The sequence below is a fragment of the Phyllostomus hastatus genome, unplaced genomic scaffold (assembly GCF_019186645.2).
Source record: "Phyllostomus hastatus isolate PE091 unplaced genomic scaffold, TTU_PhHast_1.1 phas_contig_402, whole genome shotgun sequence".
NCBI lineage: Eukaryota > Metazoa > Chordata > Mammalia > Chiroptera > Phyllostomidae > Phyllostomus > Phyllostomus hastatus.
This window is the reverse complement of record NW_025333873.1, coordinates 16672478-16692875: the sequence shown is the minus strand read 5'-3', so window position 1 is coordinate 16692875 and position 20398 is coordinate 16672478. Positions and strand designations below refer to the sequence as shown.

At 68.1% G+C, this 20398-nt stretch overlaps 1 protein-coding gene across 2 annotated transcripts; it reads left to right on the top strand.

Annotated features, from left to right (window-relative positions):
- Window positions 1-1059: 1059 nt before the first annotated feature.
- On the top strand, window positions 1060-19749 carry TRAPPC12 (trafficking protein particle complex subunit 12). Of its 2 annotated transcripts, XM_045844287.1 has the most exons (12): window positions 1060-1196; window positions 3061-4244; window positions 6375-6491; window positions 8228-8341; window positions 9576-9714; window positions 11561-11673; window positions 12917-12989; window positions 14304-14377; window positions 15552-15650; window positions 17888-17988; window positions 18323-18410; window positions 18544-19749. In XM_045844287.1, exons 2-12 carry the CDS (start codon window positions 3066-3068, stop codon window positions 18784-18786), a joined length of 2340 nt encoding a protein of 779 aa, XP_045700243.1. In that variant the 5' UTR covers window positions 1060-1196; window positions 3061-3065; the 3' UTR covers window positions 18787-19749. The 2 variants fall into 2 exon arrangements, with proteins under 2 accessions (XP_045700243.1, XP_045700244.1); XM_045844288.1 differs by lacking the exons at window positions 17888-17988; window positions 18323-18410; window positions 18544-19749 and adding an exon at window positions 17384-17879.
- Window positions 19750-20398: the final 649 nt, after the last annotated feature.

Genomic DNA, 20398 nt, shown 5'->3' with positions numbered 1-20398 from the left:
GGCTGGAAAGAAGTGTTTGAAGTGTTGAAATGCAAGAACTTGCAACCAAGATGACTCTATCCAGAAAAGCCATGCATTTAGAATGGAAGGGCAGATACAGTGCTTCCCAGGCAAGGTAAAGCTAAAGGAGTTCATCACCACCAAGACATTCTTACATGAAATGTTAAGGGGACTTATTTAAGAACTAGAAGATCAAAACTATGAATATGAAAGTGACAACAAACTCACAACTATGAACAACTGAATCTAGAAAACAAAAACAAACTAAGCAAACAACCAGAACAGGAACAGAATCATCGATATGGGGATCACCTGGAGGGTTATCTGCAGGGAGGCCGATGGGGGAGAATAGAGGAAAAGGCACAGGGAAGAAGCAGCACAATTGGTAGGCACAAAACAGACAGGGGAGGTTAAAAATAGTACAGAAACGGAGAAGCCAGAGAACTGGCACCCACAACCCATGGACATGAACTAAGGGAGGGGAGTGCTGGAGGGAAGGGGGTACCAGGTGGAAGGGGGCAACGGAAAAAAATGGTACAACCGTAAAAGCATGACCAATAAAATATCCTTTAAAATAAATTAAAATGTTTAATAATGAAAAGGAAGAAAAGGAAGAAATGGCCTGACTCTGTAGTATTCCAGCGCCTCAGGCCTTGTGCTGGGCAGAGTTCAGGCTAGACGGATATCTGCTGGATGAATGAGGGGATCTGGGTACTGTTGGTGTTATTGTTCCTACCATTTTTACCACTAATGTTATCATTCAACTAGTACAAATGCACGGCAGGAAAAGCTGAAAATACAGGTAGGCTCAATTCCCTTAAAATGCAGTCTTTCTAGGGTGCTTTGGCCCAGAGTGCAGAGGGCCGGCAGAACCACCTCCCTGCAGCGGCCCTTTGGACACTGGTTGGTTTGTAGCCTCCTGTTCCGCTCCCAGGTGTGGGGTCACCGCGCCCCGCCCATTTCCCCTCCGGCGTTCACACCTTGAGGCCCAGGCCCCGCCCCCAGCCGCGCCCGCGCGCAGAGGGGGCGCCAGCTCCCGCACTGGGCATGCGCGAGCGCCGCCGCCGAGGGCCTGCGTGCGCAGGCGCCGCAGGAGGTGCTGCGCTGCCTCCCGGTTCCGGGCTTCCTCCACTTTCTCCGGGCGTCTGGCTCCTGCGGCGGGTGACCCCGTCCCCCGCGCCGTGGGCGTGTGGCAGGTGAGGACCGGGCTGCGGGGCGGGGGTCGGGCCGGCCCGGGTCCGCAGCTCGCAGCGGGGGGTGGGGCGCGTCGCTCGCGGGCCAGCCGTCGGCGGCAGAGACGGACGGTGGTCCCCGACCCGGGCCCGGCTCCGGCTCTCGGCGGCCCGTGGGGACCCGCCCGCCACGTCCCCGGCGGAGGGAGGCCAGAGGCGGTGGTGTGCGACAGCATCTGAGTCCCCGGGCAGCGCGGGCTGGCACGGCCCACCCCGTCCCTCCCGGAGCCGCGTCGGGGCTGGGGGGGCCGCGGCGCGCGGCGCCGTCGACGCCGAGAACCCACCTGCTGAAAAGGAGCCACCGGCCCAAGGCGGCGCTAACGCACGGAATTCTCCTCTTCTCCCCCCGGCACAAGGCTCGCACCCCAGAACCCCACGCTCTTGGACCCCAGTTCCTGCCTCTTGACGGCTACTCGGGGACACTGCCTCTTTGGGGTTCAGATAATTCACTCCTCGTTGTTTTCCCCCCATACGTTCGGAGGACAGTGTCGACGGAGGACACGGAGTCAGGCCCTGCGATGGGGTGGGAGCCGAGGGGGCATGCAAACGGCGTGCAGCTGTTTCCTTGCGTCTGGCCCCCAGTGCTGCAGGGTCCTCGCCGGCCCCTCGTTGTGTCAGCCCTGTGTGGTGGGTGGGGGTGTGAAATGGTGATGAAAATGGTTCGGTGGTCCCTCAAACAACGGAGGGGAGAGTTGCCGCGCGGTCCGGCCAGTCCACCTCTGGGTGTGTACCCCGAAGACTTGCCAGCAAGGGCTCCAGGGGACCTTTGGTCACCCCGTTCACAGCAGCACGTTCGCAGTACTCGAGATGAGAGCGGCCCGAGTGGCCATCAGCGGGAAGACAGGTGACCAGATGTGGTCCCTCCGTCCAGTGGGCTGTTCTTCAGCCTTGGCAGTGGAGGGAGTTCTGGCGCCGCCCACCAGCGGATGCACCTGCGGGTGGCAGGCTAAGTAAGACACGCCAGTCCCAGGGGGACACGTGCCGTGTGGTTCCACGTGCACCAGCCCCCAGGGTCCTCCGACTGGGAGACAGGAGGGTGGTGGCTGCCAGGGGCCGGGGAGGGGCAGCGGGCAGTTGTTGGACGGGGGCAGGGTCTGCGTCGCAGGCGAGGAGAGGTCCGGAGGTGCGCGCTGGTGGCAGTCGCACAGCCTGAACGTACTCCCTGCCGCCGAGCTGTGCACCTGGAAGGAACTCAGGCCCTGGCCGGCGCGCCTCAGTGGGCTGGGCGTCGTCCCGCCGAGTGAAGGTGGGTTGGGTTCCCCGGGGGGCCACGTGCTTGGGTTGTGTACTCAGTCCCTGGTCAGGGGGCGCAGGAGAGGCAACCGATCGATCTTTCTCTCCCTGTCTTTCTCCTTCCCATCCCCTCTCTCTAAAAACATACATAAAATAAAAGAGAAATGACCAAGAAGGCGAAGTTGATTACGCTCTGGGTCTTTTACCGCAACAAGGCTGCAGAAGTGGCGTCTTTTGAGTCTCAGTGTGAACATGTCGCTGATAAACCGTCGTTTTTCTAGAGCAGCGTGAGGGTCACCGCGGAACTGAGCGGCGGGTGCGGAGACGCCCCGCCCCGCAGCCGGCCCCACTCGCAGCTTCCCCACCAGCGGGGCCTTGGGCCACCGCCTGCCCTGGCACGTCGCCCAGAGTCTGCCGTGGACACTAGGGGCTGCTCTTGCCGTTGGACTTCCTGCGGGTTTAGACAAATGTGTAGTGGCCCGTGTTTACCATCATGATGACATTTGCCATTTTTATAGATTCAAGACAATAGGAGGGTAAAAGTCCGATAGCAACGGAGACGGCAGGCTGCTGAGCTCGGTGTGTCTTGTTTCAGAGACCATGGAGGAGGCCCAGGCCCCGAGCCTGACCGCGGAGCCGGCCGAGGGGCGCGCCCAGAGCCCGCAGGCGCAGGACCCGGGGCTGCTGTACCAGGAGGAAACCATCGATCTCGGGGGGGACGAGTTCGGGTCGGAGGAGATCGAGACCGTGTCGGAGGACTCCAGCACCTTCGTGGACAAGCTCAGTGAGCACATGATGGAGAGCGTGCTCATTTCCGACTCTCCCAACAACAGCGAGGACGACGCGGGCGACCTTGGCGGCGTGCAGGAGGCCGCCGAGGGCAGCGTGGACCCCAGGCTGGACGGTGCCACCGGCCAAGGTGTGGCCCACACTCCGAGGCGGGATGGCGAGAGTGACGCAGATGAGGCACCTCAGGACGTGACCCCCGGCGTGAGCCCCGGGAGCCGGGCCTCCTCGGAGGAGGACCTGGGGCCGGAAGGCAGAGGCCCGCGCACCTGCGCGGACGAGGGCGCGGGGGACTCGGGCTCCAGGAGCCAGGGCCCGCTCCCCAGGGCGCCAGGCCCGTCCTCCGGGCAGCCCTCGCCCAAGGACGAGCCCGTGCCCGTGTGCACCATCTTCAGCCAGTCGCAGCCTGCGGCCGCCCCGTCCCCCCCCTTTCTGCAGGACGGCTTCGAGTCCCAGGTGGTGAAGTCGCCGAGTTTCAGCGGGGCCGGCCGGCCGGCCGCCCGGACCCCTCCCCCGGCGGTGCAGCCCAGCCCCAGCCTGAGCACGTTCTTCGGGGAGACGGCCAGCACCAACTCCCTGGCCTCCGAGTTCTTTGACTCGTTCACAACATCCGCGTTCATTTCCGTCAGCAACCCCAACGCGGGGGCTGCCGTTCCAGAGCCGCTGTCCCCGCGTGCGTCCCCGGTGGCAGGGGTCCCCCCGGGTCCCGTGGAGCCCCGCCCCACCGTGTCAGAGCTGGCCAGCCCCACGGCCGCGCTGGAAACCCCCCGGTCTCCAAAGCCGTTCCCGCAGATCCAGGCCGTGTTCGCGGGGAGCGAGGACCCCTTCGCCACGGCCCTGAGCATGAGCGAGATGGACCGGCGGAGCGACGCCTGGCTGCCCGGGGAGGGGACCAGGGACATCCTGAATTCGGTGGCCGCCCAACAGTACAGCACCGTGTTCATAGACAAGGAGAACCTCACCATGCCCGGCCTCAAGTTCGACAACATCCAGGTGAGGCCCCGGGTCTCCGAAGGGACCGCGTGCTCTCGACTCCCCTCCCCCAAACGGATGCCCCCGGGGCCCCGGCTCGTCCTTTTCGAGGGTCTCCGCGCCCCGTGTGTGTGTCCGTGAGCAGTCGGCCCGCTGTGCATCGACGGTCCTGTGTCTGAGGAGCGCCTAGACCTCCGACGGCAGGTCCCTGTGATGTCTGAGCCCCTGTCCATGTCCCCAGCCCCGGGGAGTCGGGGTCCTGTCGTGGCTGGCTCTCTGCAGCAGCTCCGACCGTGTGACCGGTTTGTCGTGGCCCTGGGCCCCAGGAGGACGGGTCTCCCAGTCCCTTCCTGAACTCTGGAGGAACATGTGTGTGTGTTGTGTGTTACGTGCTTGAGGTAGTAAAAGGTCTTACAGGTCCCGTGAGAGAAGCAAGAGTGCCCCCCAAAGTAATAAATCGTGGAAGTGTACAAACGTTGTGTTGGAGTACGTGGTAGTGTAAGTTCAGGCCCACTGGTACGGTGAAATTATTTCCGTTGTTCAGTGTCTGCTTAGGTTTACTCCGAGTTGCTGGCCTGTCTCAGGCAGCCCTGATGGGACCGTAATTTAGTGCAGACCTTTTAAAGTTAAGTTGTGAAATCTGCACCCCAGTCCTGCTCTCGGGAGTCTTTAGAAGGGGGTGGTCTTGCTGGCGTGCAGGCGCCCAGCCTCTGGGGTGTCCGTCGGGGCGTGGCTGCTCCTCGCAAACCCTGCAGGACGGTCCGAAGCCCTCTAGCGGGGGACTGGTGGGAACCGTCCGAGTCGTCTTTGCACTGGAGTATTCATGTGGGTATTAAAAGTGGTGCTGCACTGGAACGTGTAACGAGGGTCCCGTCTCAGGGGTCAAGTGGGAAACCAGACGCCAGACAGCGCAGGGCAAGCTGTAACCAGGCAGCCAGTGGGGCCCCACCCCTGCCCCCTCGAGGCTGAGTTCCAGGGCAAAGGTTTGGTGGGAAAGGAAAGGGGTCTTCATTCACAAGCTTCCCAGTTGGGGGGATGACAGCTCCCCACAGGCGTTCGTCACCTGAGCCTGTCAACTAAGGCTTAACTCTTTAACTCCTTAGTCACAGCTTTAATCACTTAAACCTGTCCATCAAGGCTCACCCTTCAACACCCGCGCTCTCTAGTCACTCCCCTTATTGGTTTCCCTTGTCCCCTTGTCACGGAAGAGAGAGGCTCCGGGACCGGCGCAGGGTCTGTGCCCGGCACCTTTCATGGGCCACAGCCCCCTGCAGGGAGAGGGGCTCAGAGCCCCCCCCCCCAGCGCATTGCCCGCGCTCTGCCACTCCTTGGTGGGCCCGGCAGCCGTGGGCTCGGCCGTGGCGTGCGCTGCCCTGCTGCCCACAGCTCTCTCAGCACCTTCTGTCGGGGACCCCTGTGCCGGAGCCCTCGGGCTTGGAGGCTCCCGGCTCGGACGAGCTCGCGTGCCCTCACCCCCTTAGCCACAGGGGTGCTGCGGGTGCAGACGGGCCCGGCTCCTGGCTCCCGTCCTGGGCTCGCCCCATGCCCCACCAGCTGAGAGACTCCTCCTGGTCATCGCAGGCCGCCCGAGACCCTGCTCACCCTGGCCTCCCCGAGCACCCTCCCCCAGCCCCATCCTCCACCTTCCTGTTAAGTCATGGCCTCCACCCTGCCTGCAGGGGGTCTGACCTGAGGAGTCGAGTCGTGAGGCCGCAGGTCCCTGTGCTGTGGCTCACAGGGACCTGGCCCCCCACCAGCGTCCCCTGTCGGCAGTGGTCCGGGCTTGGGGGTGAATGCAGGTGCCCCCTCCCTGGGCCCAACGGGGCTGATGGCACGTGAGCTGCCGCTCCTCGTCCCCAGGGGTGTCACCACGCACCCGCCCGGGGCCTCTGTCCCAGCCGGTGCAGCAGTGCTGCGGGCCACCGCCCCTTCCGGAGAACGAGCAGGTCCCAAGTGCACGGTCTCGGAGGACGGCCGTGCTGGAGCGCCTGGCCTGGCACCGCCTCCTGTGCCCCAAGCGCTCTGTGACCTGCACACGCCGGCCAGCTGGCGGGGGCGGGGGCGGGGCAGATGTCGGCTGGAGACGGGTTCTGGTGGCTGAGTTTAGTCGGCGTCTTACCGCCCTGACGTGTCTCCCCGCATTCTCTCCAGGGAGACGCGGTGAAGGACTTGGTGCTCCGCTTCCTGGGCGAGAAGGTGGCGGCGAAGAGGCAGGTCCCGAACGCCAGCTCGGTGGAGCAGTCCTTCGTGGGGCTGAGGCAGCTGATAGTGAGTGGGGCGCTCGGTCCGCGCGGTCGCCGTGCCTGTGACGGGCCCCGCCTGCCTGCGCGGCATCTTTCCCCAGGTTAACTGCTCGGATGTGCCACCCAGGGCCCTCGCAGGTGCGTGCGGTGCTGCTGCGTGCCGGCCCTGCGTGGCAGAAGGCACCACGCCAACACACCGTATGTCCCGTCAGCTTAAAAGCCGTTATTTTAAGTGATCGGACTGCTTGAAGCAGCAGGTACTTTGATTAGATACGCTTCATCACATGCAGTAACTAGAGACGAGTAACCTCACACTGGTCCTTTAAAAATACTCTGCTCTCTGCGCTGGGTAGAGGAAGGTCATTTCTGCACGGGCGGGCCGGCCAGGAGCATGCGGGGGGTCGTTGCTCACACGCAGGGGCCGGCACGGGCGCCGGGCAGAGGCCGTCGAGGGGCACGGGGGTGTGCTTGGACCGGGCGCGCTCACACGGCAAGGGCTGCTGGGCAGGCACCGCTGCAGGCCCGGGCCCCACGGTCGCCCTTGTCCTCAGCGCCTGTGACCGCCTTGCAGAAATGTCGTCCTCAGAAGGGGGAGCGAGAGCCCCTTCTTAGGTGGCTGGCAGGCACCTTACGTGCAGACCACTTCAAGTCTGGTTTTTCATACCGGCTGTAAACCGGCTGCTCCGCTGAGCATCCTGTACCGACGTGACCAGAGCACAGGCGGCCCACACGAGGCCCGCGGGCCGAACCCGGCCCCCGCCTGGTTTTACCCGGCCTGGCACCTCGTCTCTACCCGGCGGCAGCTCCGAGCTCTCGCTCCGCTGTGAGGGAGCAGTTACACGTGTACAGTCCTGAGGTCGCCTCCGGCCCTTTGAGGGCCGCCGCGGGGCGGGTGTGGCCCCGGTGAGCGTGAGCTGGACGTCCTGCTGTAGCACTACCCCTGCGGTTGGGACGCTCCGGGAAGGCAAGACGGTGCTGCTCTGCTCTGCTCTGCTCTGCAGGGGAGGGGGTCTGGAGACTCGCTCGTCTGGTGAGGGAGCTGCAGGGCTGAGAAGGGCGCCCCCTCCCGTGGCCGCGTCAACCGTGGCTGACGTGGCCCCCGTCCGGTGCCACGAGGGCTCTGCCGGCGCGCCCGTCCTTGGGCCTTGACAAAGCAGAGTGCCGTGACGTGCCCCTGAGCCCCGGTCTGTGCCGGGGGTGTGCCCTGGCGGCGACGAGTCTAGGTGGCGGTGCACGGCTGCTGCGGCTCGGTGTCTGCAGCTCACCCGCTGCCCGGGCGGCCCTGCGGCGCCCACTAGTCCGGGTGTCCCACACACGCGGTGGTCTGACCCGTCTCCACGCTGGGAGGGCCTGCTCCGGCCACAGGGTGGAGCCAGTGACCGAGTGCCGAGCCGACAGCCCGGCCTGCAGGAGGCGGCGTCAGCGTGGTTGGTTTTTTCACATTAATGAAGCACAGTCACGTTAAACGTATGAACCACCGACAGTCACAGCTGACCTTCACACGCATGTGAATGTAGCCAACGCACAACCTCCGACTAAATGACTGCCCTTGAACTGGTGGGACCACGTGGCAGAGCTCTCCCGCTGAGGGAGCCCGCGGTCTCACAGGTCTGGGGCAGTGGGCGGCCCCAGCAGGAGCCCCCCGGTCCCGTCCCCGTCAGGTTCCAGTGTCCTCGGGGTCTGCCCCGCGCCCCCTGCTGGGTGGCCCCTGTGCGAGTGGGGGCTGCCGCCGCAGCCACGCCCCGCCGCCGTGTCTTGCAGAGCTGCAGAAACTGGAGGGCGGCGGTGGACCTGTGCGGGCGCCTCCTCACGGCCCACGGCCAAGGCTACGGCAAGAGCGGGCTGCCCACCAGCCACACGGCGGACTCGCTGCAGGTACGGCCCCTCGGACGCCGCTCTGCGCTCGGGTTCGTGGGGACGGGGGTCACGGCCAGGACCTCGCGTGACAGTGAGACCAGTCTGAAAACAGAGTTCCCGAGTTCAGGATCGCCGTGCCCCGAGCCCAGTCCCCCCGTGAGACGACCCTGGCCCTCCCCTCTGTGCCCACATGGTGTGGGCCGCACTTGTCACGGGGCGCTGGGCTGCAAGGGCCCGGGGGCGGGGCCTCGGGGAAAATGGGGGCCCTTGGAGGGGGGATGCGCACTTCGTCGGGGTGGGGGCCTCCCCAGTGTGACGCCAGGTGTTTGCACGTGACACGGTGCGGGGACCGGCGTCGTGAACACGGGGCGGGGGGGGTGGGGGGGGCGGCGGGCCGGGTCCTCACCCGCCCCTCCCTCCCTGGGAGGGTTCCGTGCGGGGTCCCGGGCCATGGGGGTGCCCGGGCAAGCCCGTGCCCGGCGTCTGCGCCCACGGTGGCTGGAGGGCAGGAGTCACGCTGTCCCCTCACCCCTGCAGCCCCACCTGCTCACATGCGCAGGGGCTCTTCTCCTGAGTCCCCGAGCTTGTCCTGTCCCCGGCCCCACCCCGGCCCCACCCCGGCCCCACCCTCACTGCGGGGCCGCCCAGCCCCCTCGTGGCCCGACCTCGGGGCTCCCCGCTGCCCCTTCTTCAGTGAGCTGCCTCCAGGCAGTCTTGTGCAGTGAGGTCAGCCCACTGCCCCATGGAGGCCCCCACGGCCCACCTGCCCGCAGGGGCCGCTGGCCTCTGAGCCCTTGGCTGCTGGCAACGAGGTCGGGTCAGTGCGTTTCTCAGTGGCTTCTCCCCTCAGCGCCTGGGACTCCGCGGCTCTCCCGTGGGTCTCCCTGCACTCTCCTGAGGGTGCGGCTTGCACGTGACCCCTTCCCACTGCGCCCCATCCGGTCCGAGCGGCCGCCTCCGGCCCAGACACCCCAGCACCAGCGTCCACGCCCCCTGGGCGGCCTTGCTGCCTCCCCTCCCCCATCCCCGCCCCAGCCCCAGCCTGTGGCCCCCCTGGGGAGGGGGTGGCCGTGTCTGTGCCCGGGGCGCACACTCCGAGCACACACCCTGCCCCGGAGGGCCCTGGAGCGTCAAGAAGACCGCTCACATGGCCGTGGCCGTGTGGCCGTGCAGACAGCGAGGACGGGTAGCCCAGCCCTCGTTCTGACGGGCGTGCGAGCCCTGACGGCCTCTCTTTCCCTCGTGCCTCCAGCTCTGGTTCGTGCGGCTGGCGCTGCTGGTGAAGCTGGGCCTCTTCCAGAACGCCGAGATGGAGTTCGAGCCCTTCGGCGACCTGGACCAGCCGGACCTCTACTACGAGTACTACCCGCACGTGTACCCGGGGCGCAGGGGTGAGGCGGCGCCGCCCGCGTCCGTGCCGCGTCCTTGGGTCCACCATGGTCGCCCCGTGGCGGGAGCGAGATGCGTGGCCTGGCCGGGAGCCCCCAGAGGCAGGGCCCTCGCCGCCTGTCCTCTCCCCCGCGCGTCTGGACACGCGTGCAGCTTCTCCACACGTGTGCACCGCGGCCACTTCCCGGGCGCCAGCCCGAGTCAGCAGCCGGGGGGCACCAGGGCTGACTCCATGCCGTCCCCCCAGCCTCTGCTCTGATGTGTGTTTAAGAATGCGGGTGCAGCCCTTCCGCGGGCCGGGGAAGTGAGCACCATGAACGTGTCTGGCAGACAGCCCGTCAGATGTCGGGGTGTGGTGGGGGCCGTCGGGAGGGCCTGGTGCCCAGAGCCGGGCCCTTCCCCACGATGGCCGGCATCTCCGCCAGCTCCGGCAGGATGTCGGTCGGGGGCGTGCAGCGCCAGTTCCGCAGGTCCCGCGGGTCCTGAGCGGGAGCAGCACTGGCTCCTGGGGGCTGTGCAGCCTGTCACGGCGTCCCACCAGACCCGTCCGCCCGCTGCCATCTGCTGCGGGGCTGCCCGGACGGCTGTGGGAGCAGCATGGGGCCTGGCTGGGTGGGAGCTCAGCACAGGCCAGGCCAGGCCAGGGCACCGGCCCAGGCAAAGCCGCCAGGACAGCCCCGAGCGGTCAGCCAGCGTCTGACCTGCGGAGGGAAAGGGGGCCCTGCAGCGGTCCGGGCCTCAGGGGGACAGTGCCCGTGTGTCCCCTTTTCCTGTGGGGCCCCTCAGGTTTTTGTGGACGCCCTTCCGTAAGCGAAGGGAGTCGTCCCCCGCCCCAGTTTGCTGGCGGTCTCCACCATGGACGGGGCCGTGTTCTGTCACGTGGCCCGGGCCGCGGTCGACGCCCCTGCGGGTTTTCTCGCTGAGGCTGCGTGACGGGAGGGGCCGCCTCAGTGGGCTTTTCAGCGTCGGCCCGACCCGCCTCCCTGGGGGGCGGGTCCCCGAGGCTCCTCCTGCGGAATCCTCTCTGCCCACTGGGGCCCGCCCTGCGTGCTGTGGGGGGAGTTCTGCGTCCACGGGCGGGAGCCCCGCTGGTCTGCCACTTTCCTTCTCGGAACGTCTCTGGCTCTGGTACGGGGGTCACGCTGGCCCCCAAGAGTGAGTTAGGAAGCCCCTCTGCTTCTGTTTGCTGAGGGAGAATTCAGGGAGCTGGGACCACTTCCCTCACAGGTTTGGTAAAACTCGCCAGTGAGGCCATGTGGGCCCGACGCTCGCTTTTTTGGAAGGCTTCCTAATTTACTTTTTAAATAGACGTTGGCCTGTTTAGGCTATTTGCTTCTTGTGTGAGGCTTAGTAGGTGGTGCTGCCAAGGAATTGACCTTGGGCTCCAAGGCACACGTGCGCACACACGTGCACACATGCATGTGCGCACACGCCTCAGAATTGGTCTAGAGCCACGTCCTCAGGACCTGGGCCCCGACCTCGCCCCCGGGGCCCCTCGGCTGCTGGCAGCCCCTCCCTCAGGGCCTCCTGCTGGGGGGCTGGAGCCCAGCAACACCCCTCACCCGGTGAGCTTGTGTCCGGAAGCCCGGGGCCGGGTTCCTGCGCTGGAGGCGGGGCGGCCCTGCCGCAGCAGGTGGTGGGACAGTTGGTGCCGGCCGGGGCACTGCTGTGGGAGTGGCGGCCACCCACCTGCCCTCTGGTGGCCGTCCAGAGCGCGCGCCGTGACAGAGCGGCCCGGCGGCCCTGCTGCTCGGAGCCTGCCGGGCTCCTCCCGGCGCGCGGGGCAGGGAGGCCTGCGGCCACCTCTGACGCTGACCGCGGCCCCGACCTCCCCGACCTCGGCTGCAGGCTCCATGGTGCCCTTCTCCATGCGGATCCTGCACGCGGAGCTGCACCAGTACCTAGGCCGCCCCCAGGAGTCGCTGGACCGGCTGCACCGGGTGGAGGCCGTCTGCGGCAAGGTGAGGCTGCGCCCCCCCCCCCCCAGCCCCGGGCCGGCAGCTGGCCCGGCGCCCAGCCCGTTGGGGTGTTGGGTACACGGCCCAGGAAACCTCTTCCGCCTGCGGAAGGCCGCCTTCCCTGAGGTCCCCTCGGCCCCAGCGGGGACCCGAGGGCCCCAGGATCTCACACAGAAGTCCCAGCCGCCCCGGGCGGACCTGCTCTCACCCTCGTCTGGGCTCCAGTGGGGCCTGAGTGAGCGGCCGGCCTTCGAGTCGGTGCCGGTCCCCCGGGTCTGCTCCAGGGTGCCCAACCCACCCACCCCGCCCCGAGACAGCCCCTGACGGCCGCCAGATGGACAGGCACATGGCCGCCTCCTCCTGACCCTGGTCCCAGGCTGTCGTCAGCCTGGGTGTGGCCTGGAGCCGGTCGGGAGCACAGGGCGAGGGCTGCTCCGCGGGCCCCCGGGTCGGAACTGGCCGTGCAGAACCGCAGATTCCAGGTCGTGTGTGCACACGTGTCCCCGAGCGCCCGGGCCTCCGGGGCTGGTGTGGCCGTCCCCAGGGGCTGGGGAGGCTCTCTGGGGGGCCAGCGTGGGTGTGGCTGACCCGCCCAGCCCCCCAGGGCGCAGTCACGGCCTCCTGCCGACTGGGAAGCAGCCCTGTCCAGACCCTCCTCCTGCCCCACAGCTCTGCCCGGGCCCCCAGTCCCCGCCCGTCCGTCCGTCCGTCTGTCAGTCCTCAGGTGGCGTCCAGGCGCTCCAGAAACCACTGCGTCCCAGGTCATCGCTGCTCTCAGGGACGGGCTCAGGCTGAGGGTCACGCCTCCCTGCCCCCTCCTCCTCCTCTCCCCATCCCCCCGCCGGTCAGCCTGTGGGGTCAGCGGGCAGGCCGGAGTGGACTCGGCCCTGGACAGGGGCCTCCCCACAGCGCAGCCCGTGTGCAGGGCGCTCACCGACGTGGCCGCACTGTGTCCGTCCGCACTCAGACTGTGGTTCCCACCCACCCAGGCTCTTGGGTTGTGGCTGGTCTTGCTCCTGGGCCCCTGCCTTCCCCGAGTCCCGTCCCCCCAGCCTAGTGAGTCCGGCCGGGGAGGGCCGCTGGCCACAATGCAGCGAGCGGTGAGGCTGGGAGCGGGTCCGAGCAAAATGTTCCCTGGCAGACCGCCCTCCCAGAGTGGGTGCTCCCAGAGTGGGGGCTCTGGGGCGACAGGAACGTCCAGGAGCAAGACCGTTCCTGGTGACCCACTCCCGTGTGACACCCGCAGATCCTGGCGCACCTGGAGCAGGGCCTGGCCGAGGACGGCAGCGTGGGCACCATCACGCCGGAGAACAGGCAGGGTGAGTGTGGGCCCCACGGGGTCTGCCTGGTCCCGGAAGCTCCGGTCCTTCCCAGGCTCCTCCCTCTTCCCTGGGGGGGGGGGCCATGCCCCCCCCTTGCTTTGGGGCTCTGTGTGGTGGGTCCCAAAGAGTGAGACTGCATGACCCGGCTCAGGGCTCAGGGCAGCCTGGGTGCAGGGGACCCGTGGCACCACCCAGTCCCAGGGACGGGTGTCAGCTTCCTCGGGGAGGCAGGCACTGCGGCGGGAGGGGGCACCCCTCCTGGTGTGAGGAGGGGGAGGCGGGCCCCGTGGGCAGAGCCTGGTGAGGCCGATGATGACCCGGGGCTCTGTCCTGAGTGCCGGGCAGCGGGGCGGCCTGCGGGCTGAGACCCCCACTCCCACCTGGCCGCGAGCTCTGGAGAACGAGAGAGGAATGAGCTTCCACTCAGCTTCTGTGCCCAGCGCAGGTGGCACACCTGTGGCAGGTGGCACCCCCATGATAGGCCCTCGCCTCCCACCCCTCGGGGCAGCGCCTCTGCACGGGAGCCCCGGGTGCCGACACCCCGTTCCCGCAGTGTCCGTCCTGCTCTGAGTCCCCTCCGTGGTCTGGGGCCCGGACTGCGCTGGCGAGTGCTGGGCCTCCTGTGAAGCTGTACCCCGAGGGGAGAGAGGTGGGGGGCGGGTGGGGCAGCCTGCAGAGGGGCGAGGGGCGGGGAGTGGGTCCTCGGGGGGGGGCGCTGGCACTGGGGTGGGGGGGGTTCACTCCTACTGGAGAAGTCCCGTGACCCCCAGGGCCGTGGCCGTGTCCTTCCCAGTAATGCTGTGGCCGGTGTGTCCACGAGGCCCGCCCCCAGCTCCGTCCCACCGCAGCGCGGGCCTGGTGGGGACGAGCCGAGCGTTGCCGCGTCTTGGGGGCCTCACAGCGAAGCGCAGATCTGTCAGGCGAAGGGGCAGGGCCAGCCAGGGAGAGGTCGGAGGGTCGCCGTCTGCGGCTCCCGGACGGTCCACCGCCACCTTCGGGGGAAGGAACCCGGGCGGAGCTCCGAGCCCCGGGCCGGGGGGTGGGGGGGGGGTGGGGGGGGTGCGGGGGCGGGCGCGGGCAGTCTCCCCGTGAAAGGCTGGGAAACGGGCTGGGGCAGCGGGCCCTCCCTGCTCCCCGTGGCTCAGAGGGCTGGGGGTTCTCCAGGCGCTGACGCTGGCCCCGAGGTGGGCCTTGACTGCCCTCCCACTGCTCCTTTCCCGGCCCCCGTCGGCACGCGGGCAGTGGCGCGGGGGTGGGGGGCGGCCGCGGCCTGGGAACAGACCGCATGCTCACCGCCGCCCTCCCCTGCAGCCTCCGTGCAGCTGTGGCGGTCCCGCCTGGGCCGGGCGACCTGCTCCATGGCCAACTGCCTGCTGCTGATGAAGGTGCGTGTGCCCCAGGGCGGGGGGGGGGGGCCAGTGCCCACTGCCCCGGGGAGGGCAGCAGCGTGGAGGGCGTTCACTGCCAGGTTCCACCTCGCAGCCCGGGGCCATGGTGACTGGACTGCAGCTTCGCTCCAACTCCCCCGCAACCCCCACTCTGTCCGGGTTTCTCTGGGTTCTGTCCGGGTTTCTCTGGGTTCTGCCCGGGAAGGCAGCTCCTGCCCTCCGCGTGTTGGGGGGGCGTCTGCCCCCGTCTGGGTGTGACGTGATGCAGGAGGCTGTGCTTGCAGCCCCTGAGGGGCAGTGCTGGTCGGGCGGCGGAGGCTGGGCTGCGGTGGCTGGGCTGCGGTGGCTGGCCCTTTGTCTCCTCCAGTCCCTCCCGCCTTCCTCCGGCAGGCTGGCCCTGTGCAGCCTGTGCAGCGGGCTCCTCCCCTAGGGGGGCGCCTGCAGCACGCAGCCCGTCCCCCTTCCCCGCCGCAGCGGCGGGTGACCTGCTCTGAGGCAGCCCGGCTGCCAGCTGCTGGGGAATTAGGAGCACTTGTGGGGGCACCCCCTGTGGTCCCTGAGGTCACTCCCAAGCCGGGTTCCCCCCCACACCAGCAGAGCAGGCAGGCAGGCGGTCTCCCAGGCGGCGTGGGGGGTGCGCCTGCAGGGCTCTGCTAGACCCTGCTGCGGCAGCCCTGCTCTCCATGCAGGCTCCCCTCCCGACCCGACGGGGCCGCCCTGGGCGCAGGGAGGGCTTGGGTGCAGGGGCACACTGGGAGCCTCCGGGCTCGGTCCATCTGGTCACAGAGAGGTGCGGCCGGGACCTGCTGCCCGGGGCCAGCACCGGGCAGTCCCCACACCGCTGGTGTGCGTGGCCCTGGGGCGCCCGGGAGCTCCGGGGCGTCAGCAGCCCCTCAGCCCAGTGGGCGGGGCCGGGGGCGGGGCTCTGTCCTCAGAGCGTCTCACCCCCCCCCCACTCCTCCCCTGGAAGGCGACAGTGCCAGGCCCTCACCTGTGGTCAGGAGCAGTGCCCTCCCCGCTTGGTGCGAGGGCGAGCTGGCCTCTGTCCTGCCGAGGGGCAGGGCGCGGGTCTCTGACCAAGTGGGTGGGCGGGCGAGGCAGGCGCTGCCCGGGGACACCGGTGGCTTCTAGAGCAATCTCATCCCCGACGTCTCTGGGCCTCTCCCCCCAGGACTACGTGCTGGCCGTGGACGCGTACCGCTCGGTCATCCAGTTCCACCCCGAGCAGGAGCCGCAGCTGCTCAGCGGCATCGGCCGCATCTTCCTGCAGGTGGGCGCTGCGCCGTGCGGGCACCACGGGGCAGGCAGGGGCTTCGGGGCAGGCAGGGGCTTCGGGGCAGCGCAGGTGTGAGGGGACCGGACGCTGCAGCCGCAGCTGGTGGGCCTGAGAAGCACGGCTCGAGGTGGGCGGGGGGCTCAGTGCGGGGACCTCAGTCTGGGCTGACCGGGAGGGACGGGCGTGGTCCCTGTGTGCAGAGCTGCGGGGGGGGGGGGGATGGGGGGTGCCCGCCCAGACCCCCCCGAAGGAGGGCGGCGTGTGTCTGCTGCAGCCTCGCTTGCACACTGTCCACGGAGGACGGGCCGCTGGCCGCCGCCGCAGAGCCGTGTCCTAGGTCCCTGCGCTCAGGACTGCGGGGAGCCGGGCCTCCGGATCTGTGTGGCCTTCCAGCGCACTTCCCAGAGCCCCGGGTCCAGTTTTCATCGGTCTTCCCCAAGCTCCTGAGGGCTGCCCTCCGCTCTGCGCCCTGCACTCTGCCTGGGGTTGTGGGGGTTCGGAACCCTCTGTCCTCTGAAGGTTCGGACAGTCCACCCCGGGGGGCCGGTGCTGAGCCCTCGGCCCTCCACCCCGTGCTGGTGGGGGTGTCCCGCGGGTGCGTCCCTGCCTCGGCCTCTGGGCCGAGTGTGGTGACTCGGCTGGAGAAGCCCTCTCCGCCGCCGCCGCAGGGCCCGGCACAGCTGCACACGCTCCTCTTTCCCGGGGACTCTTGGGTCCCCGCTGCCGCCCGGCGCCACCTCTCCCTGCGCAGGCGGGACCGGGAGCGATCTGTGTGCCTTTTCTCGGTGAGCTCGCCCTCACTCCTGTGTTCTTTGAACGACCGGAGAGGCTGTTGGCTCCCCGGACGCTCGGCGGCACTCCCGGTTGCCTCTCCACGCCGCCCCTCTCAGGAACGACAGGCTGCGTCACCCTTCAGGCAGCCTCTGTCCGAGAAAACCTGTCGGTTTTAAGTCCATGGCCTTCTAGTGACGGTGAAGGCGTGAACTTAGCACCAGGAAAATCAGTAGGTGGCAAAGGACATTCCAAGATTTCTCTGTTTTTTTCACTGAAACGGCCCCAGTGCCAGATGCGGGTCAGCTCCACGAGGTGCGCAGAGGCCCGGCCCGGAGCCCGTCTGCCTGCGGGAGCCGCGTGGCCCCGGACTGGCGCCTGCCCCCTCTGAGCCTCGCGGGCCCCCCCCCCAGCTGAGGACAGCTGAGGCTCGCATGAGGGGGGCCCTGCCAGCGCCCGGCCACGGCCATCATCACCCCCGTGTGTCAGCCATGCTCTCTGCGCCCCCGTGGGAGGGCTCAGTGACCGTGGGCAGGGCAGGGAGCGCGGGTCCGGGGGTCGAGCCTGCACGAAGTGGACAGGCCACAGACGGGCCGGGGGTGCTGTGGGTGGACACGGCTGCTCTCTCCGGGGGTGTGTCTCACGTGTGTTCCCTCTGTTTTCCTGCCCCCGAGGGCGTGTGTGGTGGGCCCCATGCACAGCCGGGCCCGGTCCGAGACCTGGCCTTGCAAGCTGTGAGGTCGGCTGCGGGTTTCACGGGTGCTGGGGGAGGGCGTGAGGTCACGGGCCCCTCACAGCACTCACGGTGTCGAGTCCACTGTGGGGTCCGTGCTCAGAGCCCTGCGTGTGCACCCCGGTCTGGGGACACAGCGGCTCCCACCCCCCGTCCGAGGCAGCTCTCGGCCCGTGGGTCTCGGGAGCACCAGGACACCGGCCTCATTTTGCTTCCTCGGCAGAGGGACCTGCCCGCCCCACGGGGCGGCGGCGGCCGTCAGAGGCCCCGGCGGATCCTGGTGTGTCTGACGAGCGTGGGAGCGGGTGGTCTTTCCCTTTCCCGCGGAGTTCTGTGCTGCCGGGTCAACAGGACCCAGAGACCCTCGCACGTTGCTGTCTCTACCGTCTTCCTGGCCGCGGCCAGTGAGCCGAAAACCGTCGGTCTGAGGCCCGCGTATCGTGCCGGGCTGAGAACGTCGCCCTCCTTCACGTAGCCGTTCCTTTCACCCTGCGCCGCCGCGCCAGGCCCCCAGGAGAGGCCGCGTGCGTTCGGTGTCTGAGCCGCCTTCCACCGCGTCCCGAGTGGCTCCGCGGTTTCTACAAAAAGCCGTGGTAATACACGGTCACAGCACCTGCTTGTCCTGCCTGACGTGTGAACGTCTCCGCGACGAGACGCCGGAGAGCTGCGTGCGAGGGCGCGGCTGCGTCCCCGGAGCCGACTACAGTACACGCCCTCGTCCCCGCAGATCGGAGACATAAAGACGGCGGAGAAGTACTTCCAGGACGTGGAGAAGGCGGCCCAGAAGCAGGACGGGCCGCAGGGGAGGACGGTGGTGCTGATGAACAGGTGGGCGCGCGTGCCCCGTGGGGCGTCTGCCCCCGTGTCCGTGTCCCAGCCCGGGGCGCCGGGCCCAAGCGGGGCGGGCGGTTGGCCGGACCGCAGGGACCTCCCTTCGGCCACACACGTGTGTGCTCGGCGGCCTTTTCCCGGTCGTCTGGAGGACCCACGCTGCCCTTCCCAGCTCCAGCGAGCCTCGGAGTGGCCCGCTGACCCCGTGGCGGGCACCGGCCCCGCCTGCTCGGGGTGACACGGGGGAGCCGCCCGTCCGACTCGCGGGGGCACACCACACCAGCGTCCTGACCGCAGCTGATGGACACTGCACTTGTCGCTTGTGTTCCAGAGCTTTCCTTCACCTCGGCCAGAATGACTTTGCAGAAGCGCACAGATTCTTCACGGAAATTTTGAGGATTGACCCCACAAATGCCGTGGTAAGGCGCTCCCGAGCGGTAGGTCTCCCGCCGGCGGCCCTGTCCGCCCCCTGCCCCCCGGGTGGTGGCCGAGAACGCCCCCTGGCGCACAGAGCATGTGCCCAGGCCTGACCGGCACCCCCCCCGCCCCCAGGCCAACAACAACGCGGCCGTGTGCCTGCTCTACCTGGGCAGACTCAAGGACTCGCTGCGGCAGCTGGAGGCCATGGTGCAGCGCGACCCCGGGCGCTGCCTGCACGAGAGCGTGCTCTTCAACCTGAGCACCATGTACGAGCTGGAGTCCTCCCGCAGCGCGCAAAAGAAGCAGGCCCTGCTGGGGGCCGTGGCCGCCAGGGAGGGCGACAGCTTCAACACCCAGTGCCTCAAGCTGGCCTAGGCCGGGCTGCACCGAGGAGCCGGTCTGCGAACCTGGGGGGGCCTCTCGCTGGGAGCTCAGGGCCCGTGTCCTTGGTGCTCGATGCAGCCAGCTCGACCCACAGCGCTGCGCCGTCCGAGGACGGGGGCCCCAGACAGGACCCTCGCCGGCCTGAGTGCTCCACTGGTTGTGAGTGCCCCGGAGAAAAGCCGCACACGCACCTGCACCATCCTCGCTCTGCGCCTGCATGCCCAGGGTGCCGGGAGCAGGCAGAGACACCCAGTGAGACTCGCTTCTCTCCTCCCACCCCCAGGCCGAACACAACCGTCTCACTCCCGACGCCCATTCAGCCCCTGTGGAGCCCCTTGGGCGAGCCGGGCCACAAGGGCGGGCTCTGGGTTCTGCACGTCCCAGGGAGGTGGGGTGTGCGGGGGAATCTGTCGGAGAATCCGGGTGCTGCATCGCTGCCCCGGGCAGGTGTCCAGAGGGGCGTCTGCTCTCCCACCCGGACGTCCCTGCAGCTCTCAGCCGGCCCCTTCTCCCCAGAGAAGCCCCCGCCGGGGTGCACCTGGCAGCTGGGTTTGCCGGGGCCTCCGGGGTGGCACTGGTGTCTCAGACGGACGCAAGTGTGTGCACACCTAGCGCAGCTGTGTCCTGTCCGTGTCGGTGACAGAGCGACCTCAGTGCAGTGGTTGAAACAGGTCAGCTACGCGCCGAGGCGGAGGAAAGGACGAGGTGGCCAGGGGCCTGTTGGGGCTTTGGAGTCTCTCTCCTCGAGGGGAGGGAAGAGGCCCCGGCTGGGGTAGCCCCGCGGGCGGGCGGTGTCCAGCACAGCGAAGGGGCGCAGGCCCAGGCTGCGGGTTCGGTCCCCGGGCGGGGTGCGCCCAAAAGGCCACTGGTGGGTTTCTCTCTCACATCAATGTTTCTCTCCCTCTGTCCCCCCCTTCCTCTCTAAAATCAAAAATAAAATTAAAAACAGGGAAATGTAAAGTCCTCTGTTTCACAAGCCCCCAGATCTGACATCATTTGAACCCCTTCACCGAGAGCGGTTCCCTCAGCGCTGGCTTGGGCAGGGCGAGGAGACTCAGCCTGCTGCTGGGACCCGGCCGGAGGCCGCAGAGCCATCCCCTCCCCAGGGACCTGCGTCCGGGTCAGCAGTTGAGGACGGTCCCTGGTCAGTTGCACAGAAAAGCAGGTGACGCTGGACAGAGGCAGGCTGGCTGGAGCAGGGCCCGGCGCCCCTGGATGGGGACCTGCTTCCGGGTGACTCTGTCACTGCAGCTAACGGATCGGCCCCAGCGGAGACGAGAGAAGAAACCCCGTCCTGAGCTTTGGGACGCGGAGACTCGGGACACAGGGACTAGGAGCCATGAAAACCCAGAGGCAGGAGCCCACGGCCGTGCACCTGGGATGGCAAGGACCTTCTCGCCCGCTGGAGGGCTGCTGCCCACAGGGCCTGTGGGAGAGCGTGCACCCGAGGGGGCCTGGGGACAGGACACCCCCCGGGTCCCACCCACCGGTCACTGCTCCCGCGCACACGGCCAGCAGCCCTGTCCTCGGCTCGTTTCCTGCAGGCCCGGCTCCACTCGTTCTACTTCTCGCCTTAGGCCCCGGTAGCACCTCTGGGTGCAGG

Bases quoted from the DNA above. Each gene is read 5' to 3' on its own strand.
- TRAPPC12 (XM_045844287.1), top strand. From the start codon at position 3,066: ATGGAGGAGGCCCAGGCCCCGAGCCTGACCGCGGAGCCGGCCGAGGGG. The intron at 11,674-12,916 runs GTGAGGCTGCGC...TGACACCCGCAG, and splicing joins TGGAGGCCGTCTGCGGCAAG to ATCCTGGCGCACCTGGAGCA. The intron at 14,378-15,551 runs GTGCGTGTGCCC...CTCTCCCCCCAG, and splicing joins ACTGCCTGCTGCTGATGAAG to GACTACGTGCTGGCCGTGGA.